The sequence below is a fragment of the Anopheles aquasalis genome, chromosome 3 (assembly GCF_943734665.1).
Source record: "Anopheles aquasalis chromosome 3, idAnoAquaMG_Q_19, whole genome shotgun sequence".
Lineage (NCBI taxonomy): Eukaryota > Metazoa > Arthropoda > Insecta > Diptera > Culicidae > Anopheles > Anopheles aquasalis.
Genome location: NC_064878.1, coordinates 24446596 through 24463586, shown reverse-complemented (window position 1 = coordinate 24463586; position 16991 = coordinate 24446596). Strand labels below are relative to the sequence as shown.

General features: G+C 45.9%; 2 protein-coding genes across 2 annotated transcripts; both read right to left on the bottom strand.

Moving 5' to 3' along the window:
- Positions 1-781: 781 nt before the first annotated feature.
- On the bottom strand, positions 782-5094 carry LOC126574442 (fatty acyl-CoA reductase wat-like). The gene is made up of 6 exons (XM_050234642.1): positions 4891-5094; positions 4231-4756; positions 3819-4164; positions 1395-1514; positions 1036-1311; positions 782-902 (listed from the first exon to the last, which is right to left on the bottom strand). Exons 1-6 carry the CDS (start codon positions 5092-5094, stop codon positions 782-784), a joined length of 1593 nt encoding a protein of 530 aa, XP_050090599.1.
- Positions 5095-7057: 1963 nt separating this feature from the next.
- On the bottom strand, positions 7058-11630 carry LOC126577832 (prisilkin-39-like). Its single transcript, XM_050239792.1, has 6 exons — positions 11569-11630; positions 10740-11133; positions 9525-9768; positions 9267-9400; positions 8792-9147; positions 7058-7216 (listed from the first exon to the last, which is right to left on the bottom strand). Exons 2-5 carry the CDS (start codon positions 10767-10769, stop codon positions 8887-8889), a joined length of 669 nt encoding a protein of 222 aa, XP_050095749.1. The 5' UTR covers positions 10770-11133; positions 11569-11630; the 3' UTR covers positions 7058-7216; positions 8792-8886.
- Between the last annotated feature and the right edge of the window lie 5361 nt (positions 11631-16991).

Sequence of the window (16991 nt, the reverse complement as noted above, 5' to 3'; positions counted from 1 at the left end):
ACTTTACTCTTTCTTCAGTTGACATCAAACGAGGAAGGAAAGAGCTGCTCCAGAAGGTACGTACAACTTTGCTAAATTCCAGTCCAAAAGCCATTGAGCTAACGAGTTTTCTTTATCTCGGCATCTGATGCGCAACAGATAGGACCTAGGGTAAACTTCATTTCCATCCATTTTACTAAATATAATTTGCTGGGACGAGAATACACATGCTTGACCTCGCTGAGAGCAGCGCTAAATACACTTGAAAAAAGCATTTATTCTTAATTGAATTCTTTAAATCGTTCACGAATGAATAATAAATCGACTCCACAACAGGTGATTCGATATCCGGAGCACTATTTCTCTTCCGAAATCGAGCTATGTACGTCTGGGGCAGGGATTTGCAATGACATATTTCCCGGAAACGAACGCCAAACATCAACTTCAACTGTCATCTCATCAACATCATCATTTTTTTCCATTTCAGACACGTTCAAGATGTTGCTTCTCGACTAGAATTGTTTGAAGCATTTTGTTTATCCGCTACAGGAATGGGGTTTCACGGAAAACGAAAAGGGCAGCATCAGTTTTCCGGGCTTTGGCCAATCCGTTTTCCACTCCAACACTTTCCATAGGCGGTTGCTAGTCTTCTGGAAATTCAATCGCTCGCCTCTAGAGCACGGCCCGGGATCAGGTGTTTCACTTCCACGCCCTTGGTGTGGTCCTTGGGATTTGGGATCTGGAGCCGGGCTCAGTTAACAATCACTGGAACCATTTTCACGAATCCTGGAATCCTGGTGTTCTAGCAAATCAATATTGAAAACAAATGGCGAAGCAGATAAGTTCGGCAGAGGCGTGTGGCGAACCGCAAGCAAACGTAAATCCAGCAGGCCTTGTATAGCAACCGGCACCAGAAGTGTATCCTGTTTGCGGGAAACGAGAAAAGCCGGCTGTTTACTAGGAATGTGACACTCACATGGAGAGAGAGAGAAAGAGAGAGAGAGACAGAGGGAGAGAGAGAGAGAATGATAGACAACCGCGAGCGGATCCGAGTACCTTCGATTCCAGGATCCTTTGCTCCAGCGTGGCATGGTTTTCGATTTGTCACCGGCCTTCCCCCCGACCACGTACCGCTGCAGACCGGGAATGTAGTGCCGAAAGTACTCGTCCCAGTCGACCGTTGCTAGATCGAACTCGAGGACCGACGCCTCGTCCGGGCTGAGCAGTGACCGGAGGCGCACCACATTGTCATTGGCAGTGTGCCACTCGCGGAGTCCGAAGTAGGACATCATTTCCAGGAACCGGCCCGTCTTGGACATCATCTTGGCGAAGCTGCGAAGCATAAAAGGCGGTGGTCTCAGTGCTGCCCTTCCTTTGTTCTCGCACACCAAACCCCCACGCAAACGAACACTTACACTGGCCGGCGACCGCAGACACGGCGCACAAGGTCGAGTAAATGGGCTGGCAGCGTGTGGCAGCATAAAGCGGCCAACCGATACAGCGTCCTGTTCGCCACGATTCCGTACGAGTGGGGCCTGACGACCGGCAGAGAGAGTAAGAGAGAGAGAGAGAGCAGTGTGGTGCGTCAATTGGAAAAGTTATCCAATATGCTACCGGTGGGGCGCAGCGGCCAATAACGAGCAAACGATGCGATTCCCTACGGGACCGCTGGTGTCGATGCCGAACCATTTGGCGAATAAATATGCTTCGCCGAGCTCGCTGCACGTCGCATCGCCGCCCCGTGGTGCGAGGATTATAATTTCCTAGTTATGCGCCTCAATAGACAAGGTTGTAAATGTGATTATAGTATGTCGCAGAGGGAATCATTGAATCGCAATCGCAAGCGCAAGCGTTGCGGGCTCGCTACGTGCTGCTTGCCGTGCTGCTGGACGCTCTCAGATGCTTAGTGGAGGAATCGAACAGGAAGCAATCGCTGGGGATGCGTTTTCCTTTGATGATATTATGGGCATAATTATTGGTGTACACCATGAACAACATTAATTTTATGTGTCTGCTCGCTAATATTCGCGTTCTGGGTTTGTGCTCCCTTGGTGAACAGATGGTTCAAGATTTTTCTTATTCCTGAACCAAGTTATCGAGCATTTAATATTGTCAATTTCGACAAAGTGAACATAAAGTGGAAAAAAATGCTGCATACCAGGTGTATGCATATGAAACCGACTTTTTCGTTTTAAAGCTATATCTACGCCAAATGGAGCTGTAAAGTCAGTTTGAGTGTTTTATTTTTGTTCATTAGGCATTCGTTAAACATAATCGGTATGCATTTTTTCAGATTTGAGACTATAACAAATATTTTCATAACGATTAAGATGGCAAGTTCCGTTCTCAAAAGCTGCGATGTGCGGCATCGTTCGTTTTTTGCCTCGATCTCAAAAAATCGGCGGCCGAATCGCATCAAATTTTTATTGAAGTTTACGGTGGGTATGCCCTTACCGAAACACAGTGCAAAGTGTGGTTTAAAATTGTTTAAAGCAGTGATATAAATGAGAGAACCACCAACCATCGAAAATGTTACAAGTCATCAAATTGCATACCTTATTGGCCAAAACGGTTATTAATGATCATTAAAAGCAACAATTAATCCATTTATACCGAGACTTGTTAAAAAAAAAAACTATCCAAAATATCAAAAACGACTAAATTGACCCATTTTTCTCGATGAAAATGCCCCGCCACAGCGCGGAATATCGGCCAAGGACACGGTTAACATCGCAATTGGTAACAATTACCACTTGCGGCTAACTCATCAGACTTGAATCTATCAAATGAACATTCGTTTACATCGTTGGGACAGGAAATGGCCAAGCAATGCTTCCTTTTTTTACGAAAAATTGAAAAAAAGGATGGGTTTTGAAAAAATGGTACAGATTTGCGGTTTTTTTAGCAAGGCATCCAAAAATTGGCTTAGATATAATTTAAATATGTACCTAACGATTGCCATTTCTTTGGAGAATAATTTTTTCACCATTTTCCCAGAATAACCATTTTTTCGCAAAACTAAAAGGTCGATTTCATATGCATACACCTGGCACTTATGTTTTGCGTACGTCATATTGATACTGAATATGAAAAGGATATTTGTTTTTAATAATAAAACATGAGTAATCCTCTCAGATTTCAACAATGTATCTTGTATTACGGTTGTGTAACATCCACGAATGAATGAGATTGAGGAACTAAACGAGCTCAGAGTAACAAACTTTGCACATTGCTTTGGTTGTTTCCATTCTGCACAGGGAAACAGCAGCGAATCAACAGAAAATAAAATAATTTAAAAAAAAGGGTATTCCAATTGCGTTTCCACTGCAGCTTGCTTTCCAGGATTTCATAAGCTTCTTTTTTTTTTCAATGTACCATCCTCGATGCATCATTGCCGTTCTACGAAGCAGTTACATTTGATACTCAGCAGCATTCAACCAAACTCCATGCGTGGGCGCATGTCGCGTGTTATTCCATTCACGGATGAACGCTAACGTGAATGCTATTCGAGGATTGTTGTATTTGGACCGGAATTTTAATTGTTGTTGTGAGAAAACCGCACCTAACGAGTGCATCCTGAGTGGAATTGATGGTTCTGTTCGATTCCGAACTCTTTCGAGAATTAAAAAAAGAAATACATTCCTTAACACCAGAGCATAATATGCATAACAGCGGGCATTCTGTGAACTGCAACCGGTTTTAAGTTAAAAGTCCTCGTACAGCGAGTACAAAAAACCACATCAAAGTATCCCCAAATGAAACTGAACTTTGAACTGAAGAAAAAGAAATCAATAACCGATATCGCGTTGTTGTTATTGATTTTCACTTTCCCTACTCACCACCATAACCGGTGTAGCAATCCGTCAAAACCGAGCGACACAGCGTCCATGTAACGACCCCAGGTAAGGTTCGGTTCGGCGTACACATAATTGAACACAACCGGGACCGCCAGGTGCACCGGTTCGCAGGACTCGTCCATCGACTCGCCCGAGGCTCGTTCCGCCACGTCATAACCGGCCACCAACATCGCATTCACGCAGCAGTCGACCGGTACGAGGTTAGCCCGCTTCGCTGCATCACCGTGGATCACGCGAATGACTCCCTTCACCGTCCACAAACACAACCCGGACGGTCCATTCAGATTGTCCGTCCAACCGGCCAACGGTTCCCGGTACGTCGATAGCACTGCAAAACGGAAAGAACTCCTGTAAGTCCAGTCCTTTGATGCCAATCGATTCCCGAACCCATTACCAATCGGTGGCCGGAAGATTCCGACGGGCAGTTCGGAGAACTCTTCCGCGATAAGCGCCTCGGCACAGCGCTTGCTGAAGGTGTAGGTGTTTGGGAGCCGTCCGACCAGACAGTGCTGCAGACAGCTCATCTCACCCTCGGACAGTACCCTGGACAGCTCCAGTACGGCACTGGGACCGAACGGGACATCCCGGTACACACGCTCCTCAATCGTCGCTCGATCACAGTTCGAGTACAGGGTCGATACGTGCACCACGGACTTTAACCGGACCATTCGCTTGGCCAGCAGTAATACCTTCCGCGTACCACCGACATTGGTCGCGATGGCATTCCGGATACTTTCGTTGAACTTTACCGAAGCCAACACATTGAACACGATGTCCGTCTCACGCAGTAACCGCTCCTCGGTGTCCTGTTCTATTCCGAGGCCCTCGCTATCGCCGCCGAGACAGAACTCGACCGCTTCCAGGCGCTCCCGTAACCGTGGCGAGTGGTCCGAGTTTGGGTCCCTCAATCTGTCAAAAATCTTCCATCCATTCCCATCGTGAGTGGAGTGGAGAGAGGATCGGTTGGAGGATCGAAACAAAACAAACAAATTAACTTGCTGGCTTGGGTTGCTCGGCAACGGGGAGATAATTGAATTCGTTACATCCAACTTACCGCATCCTGCAGTAGTCGGTCGAGTCGTTCCGCTGGTTTCAGATTATCTTTCGTGCGGATGAGCAGAAACACCTTCCGTACGTCCAGGCAGCGGAGGATCTTCTCGAGCAGAACCTTCCCGAGGAATCCGGTTCCACCGGTGAGCAGGATGGTGGAGTTTCGGTAAAAGTTCAGCACCCGATTCTGAGGACTGTGCGATGCCATCGTTCAGCGGGAAGCGGCGACTACTACTAAAAAGGTACCCGGCAAGCACCGGACCAGTGCGCTACTGACGGACTCTGGACTGATAATCATGTTACACGATGAACTACGAAAAGGAAACCACAAAACGGGGGTCCTGCAACGCAGAACGCCCCGCGCGTGTACCCTCTCGCTTGTACTCACAATACGCCTTTGCAATATTCATAATGACCGATGGGAACATTTGCCAGCTGACCTGCACCCCCTTTGGGGGCCTGTCAAAGGTGAGCAACCCGCCCCGTCTTCCGGTTAAGACCCGGCATATATTAGTATTGGTGCTAGTACGATTTAGAAAATTGATATTTACGCCGCCATGAATCTAGAATGGTTGATGATAAATCGGTACACAGAGAAATGGGAGGGATGGTCCTGAACGGATGTAAAAGGGGAAGAACTGGGTCATAAATGTCGGGGTCGGTGCTGCTGGTCCGCCTGGCTGCCTGTCCGCTTGAACCGCAAAAGTTTTCCGAGAAGAAAATGTTCTGTCAATATTGAACATCAGCCGACGAAGCTGACCGGCCAGCTTTGCTTAGCAGCCATTATGCAGCTGCAGCTCTTTTTGCGAATGCAAATGTTTGTGCAACGATCAAATGGTAGACCTTTGGTGAGATGTAGCGGCGTGGAGCGGTCAGTGGTTCGATAAAATTACATTAGAGAATGAGCATTGGTTGAGCTCGTTGGCACTTGAACTTGATTAATATTGCAACTGTTTCGTAATTTACTACGAATCTACTTTGCTCACTCAGTGCGCAATGAGGAACACTTTCAGAGAAGATCCCGAGATGAACGGAATGTTTTATGAAAACTATGGGACCGGAACAGCTGCAGAGCAAAGGGGGTTTAACAAGTTAATGAAGCAAAAACAAATCTTTTCTAAAGAATTTTTCCGTGCACAAGGCATTGTTAATGTTTTAAAGGGGGGCTTCGTTATTTAATTTTCTTTGTGACACATATTTTTAACATTTTCCGCTGAATGGCGATCCTTTAAAGAATGTTGTGTAAAAGTTTTGGATCGATCGCTGATAAAGATATAGATTTTTGAATATCAACGTTTCATACATGGCTCCATGCTACACGCTAATTTGAAGAGTCTAATGGACCGATTGATTCGAAATTTAACACACATAATCTGTACACTCTTTGCCAGGTAGCCCCGTTAAGATTTCATGAATTGTTGATATATTTTTTTAAACAAATCTTTAATAATCGTATTTTTTGGCAAAATCGTGAAAAGCATCACTTTTTGATCTTCAAAAATCTGCCAAAAATTGAATAATAAGAAACTCGACAAAAAATTGACGGGGTATCTTGGATAAAGTTATAATCTATCAAAAAAATATTGATTTGAATTATTCTAATGACCCGTCACGCAGCTACGATGGGCAGCGGAAAAAGTATCTTTTCGAAGACGCACCTTCATAAATTTGATGTCATGGGTGAAGTTTTTAATAAATCTACCTCAAAATAGAACCAAATATTCTTCAAAAGTTGTAGTTAAATATGCCATTCACTTGAAAGAAAATAAGTTAAATGGTTGCGTCACATAAAATCGTCAAAAATGATCCTTTTTTTACCAGAAATTACCCAAGCCCCCGTTAATGCATTCACAAACTTTTGCCACTAAGGACCATCATGTTTTACAATGAAACTATCCCTTCAGGATGCACAAAAATTATAAGATTTCCATGAAGCTGCTATGGAAGCTGCTGATGCTGTTATTGTACAAATGTTATTTCTAACGTCGCAAAAGTATTTCGAAGTTTCAGTAGATCAACTCTACCAAAAATGTTGTACAGCTGCAATGTTAGAAATAATAGTAGGTATGAAAATGAATTTCCTCAAATTCTGACACTTTTGGCATGTAAAGTGAAAAAAGTAATAAAGGAATTAGTAAAGCAATAATAAAAAAGTTCCAAATATCAATCTACAGTTTCTCTGAAACTTAACCATTGCTGGCAACTTTATTGATTACTTCGCGTATGAATTTGTTTACAAAAACGGGCAAAAGTTCTCGTGAACACTCGAGCACATTGCCTGCATGCGAGCCATTCATTCAGCTTTCACCTCAGAGACATCTAGAACGGTCCTGCATGTGGATTAAACAAAGAAAAAAAAACACACAAGTACAATCATGAAACCCGATTAGCCCGACCGACGAGTGGGAATTGCCGTGCACAGTACACCAAGCGAAGCATTTGACAGAGAAGCAGAAGTAATGGAATGGAATTGAAACAAAGGACCGATTTGAAGCAGCATTTTTTTGCCCGTGTACGCACAACGCTTAGTAATATTTACAATTTTGCCAGCCCAATGCACCTCACCGCGTCGACAAGTAGATGACAATCTGCGTCAAGCAAGGCAAGGATCACACCGAAACCCACGCCACGGTACAGGAAGGTACGGAACGTAGAGGGTTACTCATTTCCATTTCCACAGTGTTTAAAGAGAAGGATGAAGGTTGAATTAATGCTGCTGCTGCTGCTGCTGCTGCTGCTGCTGCTGCTGGTAACGCTGCTGGTGGTAACGGAGGAAGTGAGGTGGCTGCTTAAACAATTTTGTCTTAAGAACTCCATCAGATTCTGAGAAAATGACTTTAAGAGTGCCCCCGGCTCCAAAAGAGGAGGGCGCACGCGAGAGGAAGTAACGCTTCAGAGAGTTTGTTTCTTCAGCGAATGGTTCCGTCTGACCGACCTTCGACCACCCTGCACAGCAGCTCCGTCTTGGCATCTTGTCTTGCGTGTAAGGGCACCATCGGGGGTCATCGCAGCGATGCGCATCATCCAGCTGTGCCGTGGGCCGCGTTACAATGGATGAGAAACTCGCACCAATAATTGCTGGCTCGTGTCGATGCCACTCTGGGCGGCAGAGGCTTCGTTCACGCCTTACCACTTGCCGTAACACTGCATACCGGTGCATCTTGAGCAGTACACTCCCTCTTAACTGTTGACCGGCAATGGCAATCGGGGTCACGGGGGCTCCAAGAAAGTCCGCGAGCCCTTCCGCGTTTGCATAAGCGCCGTAGCGTCGTCGTTAGTCGAGTCTGGAGTGTCGATCGACAGCAATCATTACACTGGTTAGCCTGGGCAGGGCAGAAAAGCATTAAGCACAGCAACAGCAGCGTGACATAAAGCGACTAAACAAGGTTAGCGAGGTGGAGACCTGGGGACAATGACAAATAAGAACAACGAAGCTCCTCCCGGAACTCAACTCAATTTGCTGCGCTTGATTAAAGGTAGAGTGGTAGAGAAGGGATGAAAGGGTGGACTTTTTTTTATTGGCCTCAGCAAGTGCTTCACCGGCGAGACGGCAGGTCCACGCTGTACCAAACTACAGACACAAGGAAAGTCAAGAGTATGAATAAATGAGTTGAGTTCACTGACAGGCACCGTCATGCCACCATGCAGCAACTGAAACCAGTAACACCTTGCACAGCCGGCGGGGGGTGGATGAGTATCATTTAGATGAAATTTTAATTAGAAAGCCATTTTACGGGGTTCGCTTTTTTTACAGAAAGGACGCTTCAAGCCATCGAGTGAGTTACCTAATGTACGCCACGCCACCCAACGCTGATTAACTGAGATTCTAGCAGTTTGTTATACAAATTCTTTTGTTAACTTAGCGTCACACTCGAACGCACACAATGAAATGTTGGGACGCTCACCACTTATAAGCCACAACAGACGCACAGACGCACAGACGCACAGACGCACACATACAAACACAGGAAGCAAACGGGAAAAGGAATAAGGCGAGCGCTCAGTTGTAGCCACGGAAACCGCTGACTAGGGACGAGCCAATGTAACCGGACGGTGTGGTTCCCGTGTAGTAGCCATAGCCTAGATTGCGGTTGCCATAGTACTGGTCGTTGTTGTAGCCATAGTAGCTCTGTAGTCCCCCGTTACCTCCGAATCCTCCGTAGCCACCATATCCACCGTAGACGCCACCACCGCCAATTCCACCGCCAACACCGAGCGTATTCGTGCCCGGGAAGTAGCCACCGCTGGGATAACCGGACTGCTACATACGATCATCGGGAGGAGAACAAGAATTGTCGTTAGGAGGGGCAGGGGCAACTGCTTGCCGAAGAGCCATAAAGGCTAATGAAGCCAGTTTGTGACCGTCTAATCGGTACTTACCGGGTAGTATCCGCCCTGCGGTAGGTAACCACCCTGCGGGTAGTAACCACCCTGCGGATAGTAACCTCCCGATGGATAGTATCCACCGCGATTGCCCGCATAGTACGGTTTGCCCAGCAGTCCAAAGTCAAACACTAAACAGAACGAGACACGTAATGATAGATGGAGAGAGAGAGAGTAACGATGGAGAGGAATGATAAGACTTGTTTAGCAACGACGCTGCCCTCCGATCAGACAGGTGCTGTTGTGAAAACGTACATCGTTCACTGGAGCTTCCACCAAAGGTGCTACCGGCGTAGTAACTGCGCTGAGTTCTCGGTGAACTACCGTCGGCCTGTTGGTTAGTGGAACTGCTGCTGGTGGTCGCTGCTGCTGCCGCTGCTTTCGGCACGATATCGGCCGTCAACAATGGGTCCGTGGTGGCAGCGGCTCGCCGGCTGCGTATCGCGCCAGCCGGCTGACAGTACGCCAGTTGCGACAGAAACGAGGTCAATAGCAGCATCTGCAATGAATGGATCAAGGGTGAGAAAATGCGTCAGTAAGTAAACAGCGCCGGGCGGGATACACCCACTGGAACTGGACTCTAGAGCTGGACTAGGTTTGTGTTGCTCGACACTAGGCAGGTCACAAACACCATCAGGTTCACGATGGTGACAGTGCGGCAGGATGCCCAGTACGCAATGACGTACCGCACCATGGTCATTCATGTCATTTACAACGATTTGCACTTAATGACACCCATTTTGTGTGCCTGGACAACATGGCATCAATGGAATTTAGTTATCATCGATTACAAATCCACTGCGGCGCCAGTCACTTGGTTGCAAGCCTACTGCGAAACGTCATTCGAGATGCCGGGAGTGCTTAAGTCAAGGTCATTTTTCTTGACACTTGGATACATTTTCTTTAAAAAGAGTGTTGCTTAATGGCCGTTATCGCACGAGATGCTGCTGAATGTTGGCTGTAACACTAGAGGATTACAGGCGATTGAACAAGTGTCCATTTAGTAATTCAAAGAAGAGTTGCTGTCGGTCGTCATTGACCTTAATCTTCGCAAACAAAACGATATTTTGAGCAAACAGCTGTCCTCTAGACGATTCCTAAAGGTAGAAGATCATTCCAGCAGGACGTCTATTAAAAGGGGAACTTTAAAGTGGCTTAGCTACATCTCTGAGATAGAACTAAAGCAAAAAGTACTTAAACGAGATGAGAAACGTTGATTAAACCATAATTGCAATAAAATACATTATGTAAATACATGGTTACAAACACCAAAACATATAATAAACTTTTAATCAATTTTCAAATCAATGCAAAATAATATTTTTCAATCAACTGCCAACAATTAATAACGGAAGTGGAATAAGTTTCAATCATCAAAAAACTAATCAAAATCTAATCCTTTTGTAACTTCATAAACCACAAACATTCTTGAGGTTCCGGAAAACCATTCAAGACACCACAAACACTCACCTTAAACAGCATACTGGCGGTGGCAATCATTTTCACGTTCTCCAAGACGAGTTCTCCGTCGAAGGGTGGCTCGAGAAACTTTTTCCTCCCAAAGAAAACCCCAAACCGCGAAAGCCAACAACGATTTGACTACGCTCCGCTCCGCTTGACACCGATGATTAATTGCCGGGAAAAGCTCTGGTGGCTGGTTGGCTGGCTGGATGGCCTACAAAAACACCCGTGGTTGGCCCCGAGGTTTTCTTTTCTCTCGATAAATTTTCCCCCAAAAACCGAGTACCCGCGTGGATGCTGCTACTCGTCCAGTGGCGGATTCCGGTCTCGGTATGTCACTGGGGATCTAGACGCAACGGTTCGGTGGCGCAGCCGCTGATGTCGGTGATGACTTCCACTTGAACTGTACGCACCGCATCAACCGAAAGTTAAGGTCACCGTGAGGAGAAAATACGGGGAGAAAAGGAAAAAGCAGGGAGAAAAGCAAAGATGAAAAGAGGGGCGCTCGTCTAAACAATACATTCGATCTTATCCTAGGTCGTTGCTTTCGTCTTTTAAGTCTTCACCGAATATGCGAACAACGCGCCTTTCTCTCCGTTTGCCATTCGTTCCTCAACATTTGCTTAATGTCTGGCGCATGTTAATCGCTCTCTCTCTCTAGCATATTTTACATATTTCGTGGTGCACAAAATCTATTCTACTTCTTGGCGGCCTGTAACACTACGCTTCTAAACACACGCCGGTCAAGCGTCACCTTCACCGTCACTAGAGCACGCGTTCCACAACTAAACCAACTGTTAAACAAACGAAACCGAAACACTTTTCACCGTTCCTGTACCTGTTTTCTGGTGGAGCGCGATTTTCGGCCACTGCTCCGATGTTGCCAGTTGAAGCGATCGGATGGAAGTAATGGTTTTTCCCAGCGAGCTGCGCGATTTTATATTCAACCTTTTCCACGGTGCGTGGTGTCCGCCCCCGGTGAAGCCGCATTCGCTGACGGTGATCGCTGTGTGTACGCGCGAGCACCACTGCTGCACCCTGGTGGCCTCTCCACCCTTCCCCCTTTTCCACCTGCGCTTAGTTCCGGTGTCACCCCCTCTTGTAACGTCTCTCTCATCATCGTCGGCGCCCCAGCTTAACGTTAACGTTCGCGGACCACTATGTACAAACATTAGCCAACTGTGAGGCCCGATAACGAGAAGAAGATCACACGATGCTTAGAGGAAGGTCGAGGATCGTGGAGGCCTTTGGGGTGCGTACACCGTGTACTGAGGGTGCGCCACTTAACGTACGGTGTCTTCAGCGATCGACTGCCGAACGTAGACCGCGGGACCGAGGGTTTCTTCCACCGAGGAATCGATCCAAAGGAATTTGCACCAACATTTGACAATCCCTTGTTTGTCTGTGACGAGGTGACGACGACGGTGTCTTGGCCACAGTGTTAAGGTCAAAGCAGGCACTGGCTGGCGCACTAATTGGTGGCACCCCTGGTAGCCACCTCAGTTGGGCATTGAGTGGCCATTTTAGTGTTCGGTTCTTGCTAGAGGTCTTGCGGACCTGGGTGGGGGTGCATTATTTGCCTAGCATTGGACACATTATGTGTAATAACCTGTTTGTAAATTACATTACTCTCTTTACATAACCTCAAAATACCGTTCGATCCCGTTCCAATGGCCGCCTTCTAGGTAAATCCCCTACCACAACACGAGGCGTTCCGTGCCTTAAGCATTAAATCCCAAACATTACCCTAAAGCTCTCTAAATACTGCAGGGATTCTGATCTGATTGCCAGCACTAAGTATAGTCATTTACCACAGATAGCGTCCCCTGGCCCGTCGACCAGCGAGTGAGACACCTGGCGAAATGCTTAATTTGCAGGCAGCGGCGTGGAATGAATTTAAATTACCAAAGTTAGTCCCGATGATTCATTCAATTTTCTAACCAGCCTCTAACCCTACCCGGTGTGGCCGGTGGGACAAAAGAAAGGAGCGGCTTTCCAGGAACGAAGAGTAAAGCGTCTTCCTTCGGGGTACGCCATTATCGACGTTGACTCATCTTGCTGGCATTATCAGCGGTACGTGAGGCGAAAGACGAATCAGCAAAACGGGTAACGGATGGGTCATCTGTGGTGGCCCTTTTTGGACTCACATGAACCGTACCGCTTGCCTCAAGAATTGAATCCATCCGTTCTGAGGGTCTAACCGAGCGAGAGAAGGTCAGTTAATGGATGTCGATCAAACTCCTCTCTCTCTCTCTCTCTCTCTCTCTCTCTCTCTCTGACTTTATTATGTATTTAGGTGTGGGTGCTGGACGGATAATTTTGGGCCTATATTTAGCCAGTGGCAAACAGTTCCTCTCTCTCTCTCTGCTCCTAGAAGACCGTACCGCGTACCGCTGAATCGCGGGCTCGATCAGTGAGGCATTCCGGTGTTTATTTAACGTTTTCCTTCTCCCTCCCTATCTCCGGTGCTTTGCTCACTTTGTGCGGAAGGATGGAACCCATTCTAATGCTTAAACAAACCCATTCATTGGTTTTCCGGTCGGTTCTCGGTGGTAATGGGACCGCGAATCATTGCCAACAGCCAAAAGCTGTCAAGTCCAATTCCTAACTTGTCGCTATCAGTTGGAACGGTGATCGGTCCAGCAAGATAAGCTGTAACCGGTGGATGGTTCTATAGGTTAAACTTATGCAACATGTTTGATTCATGCCACCAGCAAATGTCACTGCTTGTGGAAGTATGAATTTGAATGAAGCGACGGTGTTCACTGATAAGCGTATTATGTTTCCGGTTTCATTGTTCTTCTTTGATCTACTAACGTCCAATATTAATTAGCCATCACCTTACCTTATACCATAGCATGATAGCATATTTTTGACTATCAATGTCTCGAATCAGGAATATTATCTTGCATTAATGCTCTTTGTAAGACCTGATCGTTAATCAAAATTCTTTTTTCGGATAAAACCATACACACCGGCCTCATCATTAGCCCATTCGGCGGGCCAACACCCCAGCCCTTCAGAACATTCCCTGTCGTGCACGAAACACGGACACGGATCCCAAAAAAAAAAACCAAACAAACCTCCCCCAAAAACCTCCCTCCGAATCCGAAGGGTGCGAAGGTGTTACGAAACCCGATACCGCAAAAGCGACGCGACGCGACGCATGTTTACACTTGCGGTTGGTGGATTGCGTGTCGCGGAAGTGATGGGTGGGTCCCTTGCCCTCCCTGCTCTTCGTACCACCCACCGTCGTCACCAGCGTCGTCGTCGTCGTGTTGACAACGTTCTCACACGCCCTGCGTGCTTTATGGGGGTAGCAGTGTGGGTTCGATGGAGGTGGACAAAGGAGTGGACCCACAGAAAGCACGACTTCGACTTGTGGCCATCTTACTAACCACAAAGATGACGGCTGAGGTAAACATTAATTTGCTTTTCTCCCAACGGCAAGTGGAGGCAAACACGCGGGCTGGCAAATTAGTCACAATGTGCCTCGCACCACCGTACCACCGTAACTAAACCAGAGACGGACAATGACCTCTGACATCAATACTGCCGGGGGGTGGGGGGGGGGGGGGGGGTGTAAATAGTGGTGAGTATGTGAGTAATGAATCTCACGGGAAATATTTTTTCTTTACCAGCTCTTGAGAGCTTCTGGATGATCTTAATTAGTCCTTTTATCGTTCTGCTATGGCGTAGATCCCTATGTGCTGCTCATACAAGACAAGACATACTTAACAAGAGCTGCTCATGATAACAAGTAATAAACATCAGAAAAGAAATTGATGTGAGTTTAATTGCTTCAACTTTCAACCCATCTAGTTGTTTTTGACATTTATTTTTCATATTTTTTCGGGAATATTTAACCTTTAAAGGATATCGAATATAGAGAAGAGCCGAAACAATCGAGATAAAACTGACGAAAGGTAGTGTTCATACTTTGAACCTACGTTTTTAAAGCTGGTGTCCATCGAAGCATAAAAACTAGTTAGCCAATCCTTGAGAAATCCTTTGAATCCTTTATCTGCTCCTTATTTTCAAGATGTCCCAGTTGAGTTTTTATAACAATTAACGAAATTTATTTAAAATCACTATACAAAACATACACTATGCATCAAAATCATAAAAATCTTTAGTATGTTACCAAAGATTGGATCATTAGCAATTTCTTAAAACTCATCGTGGCTATCAAGAAAACTTTATCATCTTATCAAGGAGCTTACGATTGGCATATTACAAATAATTTACCTCGGAAATACGATCCACACTGCATAAAGTGAATTCTTGAACACACGAACAAAACTTTCTAAATTTTTTGCAAAACTTTCTCAAACTGTTGATTGGTTTCGTCAGTTGATTGGTCTGATTGGTTTCGTCAGCTCCCAGGTTGGGCCCCCTCTTCAAGTTAATGGAAATTGAAAACAAACGCGCATTGTGCTGTTTCGTTCTAGCAATTTGATTAGGCAGCTTCTTTCTTTTTTCTTAAACCCCTAAAAATAACAGCCAATAATAATAAATTAAGTAAGTTTCAGCCTGAAATCATACCAGATGTACTAAGCATCCTTGCTCTTAGTGCTAATTAGCAGCACGAGCCAATGTAAACAAAGCTTCAAGCAAGATGCATGGAGCCACTGCTGTTCCACGGTCGGCTACCTAAACAACGATGATTTGAGCCAGACTATCAAAGTAGTCCAGCATACTAGACGAACCATGCTGACGCACCAAACAAAGCATGCATTGCATCGAATTAGCACGCTGCAACTGCCAAGCATAAATGCTTAGCATTAGCAAGACACTCCACGCGTTGTTGTCCATCGCCTCTCATTCCAACAATTCCTCATTGTCCAATCATCCAAAACCCGACCGCAACGGCATCATCTCACGTTGGCTTGGGCTGAGACGATGAGCGCCAGATAAGGGCGCCCGATGAAGCATGGTCCCCTCAGCGGCCACAGGTGCACAGCGTTATGACACAAAAACGGCGTGCGCGCTTATGTAACACGATGATGGCCACCCCCAGCCATCTGGCACCGTTTCCGAAACAGTTTATAATGACATCGACGACACGGCATGGTTGATGGACGTGCCCGAGAGACTCCCGTTGAGTGAAATGAAGCTTGCAGCCACACCGGCACACCGACACCGCGTACAGAACGGAAAGCCCGGCCTGTAAGAAGGGTGCAGGGTGTGAAACCAAGCCAATGTCAGGGCTTCACGCCAATTGTTGCCATTGTGCAGGCCACCGAGCGGTCGCTGTGGTCGACAATCGTGGCCGTGGTCAGTGAGCGAGCCGTCCAACAATGCTAGCGGGTGGACTGGACTGCTATAATTTCATCTTGTCACACTCGTTGAAGGGCCACGGTAGTGTGCAGCATCAGGTTTGCGGTGTAAGGGCCATTTATGTCCTCGTTTAGTGACATTAATGTTGGTAAACACGCCGCGAGTGGTGAGATGATACATGTTCACCGAACTATGCTAAACCGCGCATTGATGCTCGAGGTCATGTCGCTTACATGATCTGCGCACGGTTTCGACGGCTAATTTATGGGTGATTGAATGGGAATAGGGAAGAGCCAGCTCGAAGACTGTTTTAAAAACGCTAGGTCAGTTAGGGTTCTTCTGTTTTAGGAGTGGCTAAGGTTGATTGGGGCCCAAAAAAGGCTCATTTTTGACGATTTTTGGTGAAGAAACCTTTCGACCTAATTTGTTTAAATTGATGTCATAATAAACTAAAATTTTTCAAGAATATTTCGTTCCATTTTGAGGAAGTTTTGTAAAAAAAATTCATCCATGGCTTCAAATTTAAGAAGGTGTGTTTTCGAAAAGGTACCTTTTCCGGTGCTTATCGTAGTCGTGGAAGGGTTATCTGAACTGTACACATCAGTATTTTAAGTTTATGCAGTTAGATTTTAAGTATATGCAGGTTTGAATTCTATTTTATTGGTTTTTGGCAGCATTTTGAAGTTGAACATTGATCAAACCGGGTTCGTCGCTTAAACGTGCAAGTCTTTTGAATAGGACTAAAAGTCGTGCTCAGCGTAACTGCGTAACCGGTCATCAGAAAATTAAAAATATTTTTTTTTTATTATAAGTTTATCCACCTAGCTCCGTCAAGTTTTTTGTTGAAATTCCAATGTTTGTATTTTTGACAGATTTTTAGTGTTGAAAAAATGATGCATTTTACGATTCTAAGGTTATCTGCAATACGACCTCCATGCAGTTTCCGGTCAATTGTTATCATCCGAAGGTCACAAAGTATTC

What these genes read in the sequence shown, in the direction of transcription:
- LOC126574442 (XM_050234642.1), bottom strand. Translation starts at nt 5,094, where the DNA reads ATGGCATCGCACAGTCCTCAGAATCGGGTGCTGAACTTTTACCGAAAC. An exon ending in ACCGACTACTGCAGGATGCG is followed by an intron (nt 4,757 to 4,890) that starts GTAAGTTGGATG and finishes AATGGATGGAAG; the next exon opens with ATTTTTGACAGATTGAGGGA. An exon ending in AATCTTCCGGCCACCGATTG is followed by an intron (nt 4,165 to 4,230) that starts GTAATGGGTTCG and finishes TCCGTTTTGCAG; the next exon opens with TGCTATCGACGTACCGGGAA.
- LOC126577832 (XM_050239792.1), bottom strand. Translation starts at nt 10,769, where the DNA reads ATGATTGCCACCGCCAGTATGCTGTTTAAG. An exon ending in TGGAAGCTCCAGTGAACGAT is followed by an intron (nt 9,401 to 9,524) that starts GTACGTTTTCAC and finishes CGTTCTGTTTAG; the next exon opens with TGTTTGACTTTGGACTGCTG. An exon ending in CGCAGGGCGGATACTACCCG is followed by an intron (nt 9,148 to 9,266) that starts GTAAGTACCGAT and finishes GATCGTATGTAG; the next exon opens with CAGTCCGGTTATCCCAGCGG.